Raw genomic sequence first — 7,931 nt, forward strand, 5'->3', positions numbered from 1 at the left:
TTCTTGGCGGGTGGGTTGCCGGGTCTTGGGGCATTCCTGGGAAGGTCTAATACCGGGTAGAAGTGGTTGGGACAAAATCCAGGCCGATTTTTTTTTGGGCTATTTCTGACATTTTGCTCTATGTAGCGTTTTCGGGGGCCTGTTTGGGGGGCTTCCTGGTGTTTGCGGGTGAGTTTCGTGGTGTGGGAGCACTGCTGGCTATATATACTTTACTTTGCAAGAGGTTTGAAGCAAATCCATGGTGGCTGAGGGGACTTAGGGCCTAGCTGCAGAGCGCGCGCGGAGTGATTTGGGAAATTTGTGAAAAAGTGACTAAGTCCCCATTTTTGTACTTTTGCTCTTTGGCTGTTTGGGGGTCTTCTACTCGTTTTCTCCTGGGTTGACGGCTCTGGGGCCATTGCTGGGAAGCTCTAATACCGGATAAAAGTGTTTTGGACCAAATCCCAGGCGGAATTTTTTTTGTGTTTTTGATGACTTGCTTGCCTTTGAGGTGCTCTTAGGGGGGGTTCCGTCTGTTTGCGGGTGAGTTTCGTGGTCTGGGAGCACTGCTGGGACACTCTAATCTTGATTGCATTTGCTTTTCAGGAAATCCGTCGTGCCAACCCCGACTTATGGCCTAGCTACGCAGCGCGTTTGGACCGAAGGCCCAGAAATATTGCAAGTATGAGATTTTGCTTTTGGCCTGTTTGGGGGTGTTATGCTTCTTGGCGGGTGGGTTGCCGGGTCTTGGGGCATTCCTGGGAAGGTCTAATACCGGGTAGAAGTGGTTGGGACAAAATCCAGGCCGATTTTTTTTTTGGGCTATTTCTGACATTTTGCTCTATGTAGCGTTTTCGGGGGCCTGTTTGGGGGGCTTCCTGGTGTTTGTGGGTGAGTTTCGTGGTCTGGGAGCACTGCTGGGACACTCTAATCTTGATTGCATTTGCTTTTCAGGAAATCCGTCGTGCCAACCCCGACTTATGGCCTAGCTACGCAGCGCGTTTGGACCGAAGGCCCAGAAATATTGCAAGTATGAGATTTTGCTTTTGGCCTGTTTGGGGGTGTTATGCTTCTTGGCGGGTGGGTTGCCGGGTCTTGGGGCATTCCTGGGAAGGTCTAATACCGGGTAGAAGTGGTTGGGACAAAATCCGCGCGGAAAAGCCTTTAGTTTTGGCACTTTTTGTAACTTAGGGTTCGTTAGGGTTAGCCCTAGCAGCAGGATTGCATGTGTATCGGGGTGTTCTAGATTTTTCAAACTGAGTTCTGGGGTCTTAGAGCACTCGTGAGAATGTGTAATTTTGGTTGCAAGTCATTTGAAGAAAATCCATGGTGGGAAAGGGGGGATTTGGCATAGTTAAAGAAAGCCTTTGCCACTATTCTTAACTTAGGGTTCGTTAGGGTTAGCAGTATTTCTATTGCATGTGTTTGAGTGGGGGGGATTTCGAGTCTTGGAGCGATGCTGGCTATGGCTACTTTTGCTTGGTTGCTTGTAAGTGGTTTGAATACAATCCACGGGGGGTAATGGGTAATTAGGGTACTTCGGCCTACTTTTACTTTCAAAGTAAGTTTTGTCTCCAGTTTTCTGCTAGGCCTCGTTTTTTGGGTGGGAGCACTGCTAGGAAGATCTATTTTTGTTCTAAAACACAGTTTACAGTACACCTAGCTTGAGGGGCAAGATCCGCTACATTAATTTGCCCATACTTACTTATCCTTCAAAAGGTGACTCAGAGTACGCACTTTCAAAAACATTGTACTGTCTGTCTACTAGGAAAAACAAATTGTGACTTTTTGCACTCCACAGCCTACATACCTTATATTTATTTATCAGTGGTGTTGTAATATTATATCACTTCCTGTTTTTCGTTGAATAATTACAGGCCGGGTTTCAGTCTCTGCAATGGGGAAAAAAGGATGGAGTCAGGCTTCACAGTAGCGAGCCACAATTCAGCATCAGGCAGGCAGTGGACAGGGTGTCTTCTGGTGACCAACATCGGTGGACGAAGCGTCGGCTGCAATGGAGGAGTGCCGCTAATAGGAGGATTTTTTTTCTGCGGGCAACTTACTTACCACTTCCAACAGGACCACTACAACCACATAGATACAGTATCCCTTGCCTTTTTCTCTGACTGTGACTGCATTTCTTTGCTCTCTCTCGGCTTCTACATTGATCCCTTAACACATCACTTAGTCCACTCCACTATCTGCACCACACATAGTCATTTGTAAGTGCTCCTACGTAATTCGCAAGTCGCAGCACGCCCCAGGCCGTAGAGGACTGGGATGGCCCCAATGATGAAGCATGTCACCAAGGGGCAACCCTGGTGAGTGAGGGGACACCTAGAAAAAAAGCAATTTCTCCTTTTCTATCTACTATACCTTCTGTCAGGTTACGCAGCCCCTAAGCGCCTACCGTACTATGAAACTACATTTCCCATGAGTAGGCGGGAGACTTGCAGACTATTTAGTGAGACTATATGAGAGTACCCTTGTATGTTAGGACATCACTTCACTGATGCCTGTCTTGTCTTCTCTTACAGGTATCCTTTCCCTGCTGACCCTACCTTTACCCATCCCACATTTTTTATTTTAGTTTGTTATTTTTCTCCCTCGCCTAATGCCTCGAACACCCTGTGTTTACACTTCTGGGTGTTGGTGACATTTGGAGGTGGAACCATATTTGCATCGACTGGATCACGGGGAGTAAACGTGACACCTTCCAGACCAACCCCATTGAGTGTTGTTGTGAATGGATTTATAGTGACCAGCAAGGCTCTCGGGTATCTGGCTACAGAGACCTTATGTTGAATATAGTTATCAATAATTCCACACAGGCCCTGTACTGTCGCATTCTTTCTTTCCACAGTTGTCGATGATATATTCTTACTCTGCTTGACAAAGAACCATTGCTAATGTGAAAGAACTTCAACCGAATTAGTAGTTATACTTTACCATTTGTTAGGCTACAATGTGGCACTGCTCTACTGTACTTCTGTCACCTGCTATATTCTCAGTTGTACCGTTGAATTGCTCAGGAGGACAAACCAGATTTCATTTTCTTTTTTTTCATAGGCATGCAACTGCCACTGTGTCACACCACTACTACCACCGCTATGAGGAAATTTTATCCGACCAAGATTGCCAACGTTATTCGGTGTTTCCCGTGGAGCCAGCCCTGGGCCTAGCCCTACTTTCAAACACAAATTACAGGTAAGATAAGCGTTTGGTGGTTTGGGGGTATAATGGAGTATTAGTACGAGAGACGAGAGCCTGAAGGTAGTACTACTAAAGTCCTAGGACTCTTGGATTCACTTCACTTAGTCTGTGAGAGGCACTTAGTGTTGAAAACATTTGGGCATTTACACTTAAAGGAAGAAAATGGAACTAAACTTTCAGGAAAACAGTCAACGTTAAACCCCCACCCACCAGGCAAGCAGTAAAAAACAGGTATGCTCAGATAAAGTTTGAAAAAGTATATTTATATCCCTAACAAAATAATCTCCCGCAAGACCCTCCCTAACCCCAACGATTGTCCTTCAAAAGTCCCCAAAAACCCAACTCCCAATTCCCACCCCCCAAAAGTCTCTAAAAAAGGGGCAAGGGACACTATGGGTGGATGCTGTTAACTTTTTGGGCCAGGGCATCATGCTCCTCGCGGAGCAAGGCGAGCTCCTGCTGAAGGCGGGACACCATCAGGGTAGTGCGGCGCAGGCGTGCCTTCACTGCCTTGCAGGTGCAAGGCCTGTGAGAAGCAGCTGTTGGCCTTGCTGCTCGGCGGTGGCGTTTGCCTTTGGCAGCCCGGCTCAGTCTCGGTGGACCACTGTGCTGGGTCACGGTGGCAGCCGGTGAGGCCACGGAGGACGACGTTGTCGTTGTTGTCGACCGCACACTTTCCTCGTCCTCCAGGGCCACCAGCCGCCGATATTCCGCAACAGTGGCCTCGATTCTCCGTTGCCGGGCCGCTCTAGCCAGCTCCTTCCTCCTTGTTCGTTTGGAAGGAGAACCTATATGAAGAAAGAAAGACATAGTCTGTAACCAATGCTCTTTAAGATTAACTCAATCATTCAGCAGAAATGTGTGCTGCAGTACAACTAGCAACTTGCAAGCGCATTACATAACTATTGAGGCCAGTATCTATCTAACCTCACACTTCTTCATCCTTGCTCTAACATTAGTGGGAGTTTAAGGAACAAATTCTATGAGCACTGTGGACTTCCATTGGAGTCGACTATGAAAGTACACCAGTCTTATTCTTCTTCTTGTCTCTTGTTTTGGAAAATTGGTACGTTATTTTCTGCAAGCCGGCATAATGCCAGCGCGGTAAACTTGCACCCGAGAAAAAGAGACGCACGCCATGAGGAGTGACCTAGACTTGCGTTGCCGTTGCGTTACTGTACCCGTCCAGTACATGCAGGTGGTGAATCTCTTACTTTTCTATTACGGGTGGCACTGAGAATACTCTGTTACAACTCAAGGGCTACTGCTTAATTAATTTAACTTTCACCCTACAGTGGAAATGAGTACTAGAAATGGAAAATTGAAGAAGATAAATAATCTGATTATCTATCACTTCACATGGGATGTTTTTGCTTATATATGGGATGACTTTAGGTGCTTTGCTTTTTATTGAGTGACAGGCAGTGATACATCCACACATGAATGACTGAGTACTACTAAACTTATTAAGAGAGGTAGGGAGTGGCCACCATAATAACCGGATCTATGCAGTGCTTGCAATACAAACTACTGCTACTACTTATGGTAGTATTTGGACAAAATTAAAAGTTCTTTTCCTTGCCTTTCCTACACTGGAACGGACGTGCGGGTGCAGTGTTACATGCTCTTCAAAGTTACACTTAGTTCATCCACTGACCATCTACTCTCTCTAGATCATGGGTACTCACAAACTTTCTCTCAGGGGCTACATTTACAGTGTAGTTTGTGGCCGAGGGCCGCACTGGTGGGGGCGGAGTCAGAGGGGGCGGGGCTAAAGCAAAACGATAACTTGTGACCATGAGGTTGCACACAGGTCCCTGCAGCAGATGCCCTCATCCACTGAGCCACCAGACCCAGCATTTACATACATCTCTCTCCCTCCTGCTGTCCCTCCTGCCCTCCCTCCATCTCTCTCTCCCTCCTGCCCTCCCTCTCCCTCTGTCATCTCACTGTGTGTGTGTCTATCTGTGTCAGCCTTCAGCCCGGGTTGAGACCGCTTCCTCAACGCGCACACACAGACAACAACACCAAAGTACTTAACAGGTCTTTAAAAGACCATTAACATATTATTGAGGCTTTGTTTGTTTTAGCGCCCCTGCTTCTCCACCCTGACAATCACTGCTTGCCCGGCCCCACAGAGCAGAGGCTTTGTTCTATTTCACCTCTTTGTGGCCTTGCATCTCCACTCTGCTCTGTGGGGGCCGGGGGAGCAGTGATTGTCAGAGTGGAGATGCAGGGGCGCTAACAGGTGAAATACAAAAAAGCCTCTGCTCTGTGGGGGCCGGGGGAGCAGTGATTGTCTGCAAGGTCTGCGCACCGCCAAGGAAGGCTTGCCGGGCCACCACCGGCCCGCGGGCCGTACTATGAGTACCCCTGCTCTAGATACACATATGCTATCTAAGAGTCAGATAGTAGCATGATCCAGGTATATGGACACATACAGTTTCTGTGTCACCCACCCAGGCTGTTGTCCTTCCACCCATCATTGCTTCATCATTCACCCAGCCATGCATCTCATATTCTTGCCTTCCCAGCTAGTCTTCAATCTCAATAAGTAAGGAATATATAAGAGCTTACCTCTGGCCGCCACCACCGTCTCAACTCTCACAGCCGCCGCCGCCGCCTCCTCCCCTGATGATGAATTGCCCTCCGCCTCCGTGTCGAGCACCACCACCACACTGGCCCCGCCACCAGATGTTCCACCTACAAAGTACATTTAAGAATCTTAGAATAAAGCACTCACTAGTCACTAGTATTTGGTCTAGGAATGAAGACATGTGAAAACAATGTAATTTGTGACTGTCTACGTTAAAGTTAAAAAAAATGTCCCTTTTTCCAGGGAAGGTTGTCTTGCTGCACTTTTTGGCACAACTGATGAAGGCTGATTTTTTAACACGCACCATTTTTCTCCACACAGACAGAAGATGGACTTCTAACAACAAGATCAAGTTGAAACCAGGTGAGAGCTCGGCTCGACCACAAGAAATGTCTTCAATTAATCGTCAGCACTAAGCACTTTTCCATTATCAGTTAAACGTTTAGTTTTATTATGACTTCATTTTAATAAATGTGTTTACTTTTAATAAAGCTTTTAAATTTAAATACAATCTGTGTTTTTTGGTCCTCCAGACTAGAGTGACTGAACGAAAGGTTTTGCAATTTTTGCAAGCATGAGTCCAGATAGAACACTTCAAAAGACATTATGGACAATCCCAGAGGACTGCACTAAGTTGATAGAGCTATTGCTGACTAGAATCATGGGAGTTTCGCCAACCGTGCAATCTTAGTTAGCTACACAGACAGACTAATAAGAATAATCTAGTAATACCACAGGGAGTCATAGTAGAGGCAGGATAAGAATTTAGATACAGTCTACAAGAAGAGCAAAGACAATTTTGAAAAAATTCAAATGAGGAACGCTAGGAAAAATAGGTACTAGTCTAAAATGAAAACTTACTGGGGCCAGCAGAGGAGCCCTCGCCTGCCCGATCCTGGCCCTGTTGATGAACAGCATCCGCCGCCTGCTGCTCCTGTGTCCTCCTCTCGCCCCTGGGGGGAGCTGACGTACAACATGAAAGAAAGAACAGAAAACATGGATGATTGTTGCTTGTCAATGTCAACCAAATCAAACATTTCAAAAGAACAATAACAAAATATTTCCGCGAAATTATATTGATTATGGTTACTTTTTATTTATTTGCGGACCTGTGACTTCGAAAGTCACGTAACTCACTAAACAAAGTACTGAAACGTTCACCTAGGACTGGCAGGCAGCAGTCCGCAGGCAAGACGCAAAGTGACAGACAAACTCCATTGTGATTTCAGTCAGATCAGTGACAACACTAACAGTTGCCTGCTACATTACCAGTCATTTAAATAGTCAAACTATCAATCCACCGCCACTATTTTTCTTATTGTCAGGGTTACAAAGGAAGGGGCAGATTTAAGCCCTTGCGGCTCTTTTGCGCCGTTCTTGCGTGACTTTTGTGACGCAGCAGCTAAACAAAAAAGGGCGCCATGGTGCGGCGTATAATATTATAACAACGTGACGCATTTGGGAGATGCATCCCGTTATAAAGCCCTGCGCCATCAGGGGGCGTTCCGGCGCAAGGGAGGGCATTCCTGCGCTGGAACACATCCTAATAGTGGCTGAGGGAAATCTACAAAATATCAATCAGTCACCTTTAGGACAATGATGCGTCACACAAACCCTGCACCTGCTTGAAGCAGACGTACGGCTTGACCCAGCATTGGGGAGATAGGGTACCCCAGAGCATTGATGGAGCTGCGCCATCGTTGCGACGCAACTCCAGCAGTAAAGCTTCGGTGACGTTTTGGGCCCATGGGGAGCCGCATTGCAAATACGGCGCACCATGTTTGGTGGTGGTAGCGGGCCGCACAATTAATGGCGCATCCCTGCTACTTTGCAGGGATGCGACGGTAATTGCAATTCTGCCCCTTAGGGGCATACTTACTTACGCGTTCTGGCGCATCTCCAGAGATGCGCCAGATCAAATGCGTCACGCAAAACTACCCTTGCGACACGGCAGATGTGCCTCATTTACAATGCGGCGCGCCCTGGCGCAAGGGTAGGCACTTGCGTGACGCATCTCGTCACGTAAGAGCGGCGCATCGCTGGAGTCACGTCGCCAACGCAATGCAACTCCAGTAATGCTCAGGGCCACCCAATACTTTACATGCTGTGTCAGTCCTTTCGCCTGCTTCGAGCAGACATAAGG

The 7,931-nt window shown here is 47.2% G+C and overlaps 1 protein-coding gene across 2 annotated transcripts; it reads right to left on the bottom strand.

Moving 5' to 3' along the window:
• Positions 1-3,030: 3,030 nt before the first annotated feature.
• On the bottom strand, positions 3,031-6,754 carry LOC147706828 (uncharacterized). 2 transcript variants are annotated; one of them, XR_015296429.1, is made up of 3 exons: positions 6,650-6,754; positions 5,770-5,895; positions 3,031-3,980 (listed from the first exon to the last, which is right to left on the bottom strand). XR_015296429.1 is itself a non-coding variant. In XM_086925130.1 (2 exons), the coding sequence occupies exons 1-2, from the start codon at positions 5,906-5,908 to the stop codon at positions 3,583-3,585; spliced, it is 537 nt and encodes a 178-aa protein (XP_086781256.1). In that variant the 5' UTR covers positions 5,909-5,962; the 3' UTR covers positions 3,031-3,582. The 2 variants fall into 2 exon arrangements, 1 of the variants encoding a protein (XP_086781256.1); XM_086925130.1 differs by lacking the exon at positions 6,650-6,754 and having other exon boundaries at positions 5,770-5,962.
• Positions 6,755-7,931: the final 1,177 nt, after the last annotated feature.

This window comes from Lissotriton vulgaris, chromosome 6, assembly GCF_964263255.1.
Source record: "Lissotriton vulgaris chromosome 6, aLisVul1.2, whole genome shotgun sequence".
Taxonomy (NCBI): domain Eukaryota; kingdom Metazoa; phylum Chordata; class Amphibia; order Caudata; family Salamandridae; genus Lissotriton; species Lissotriton vulgaris.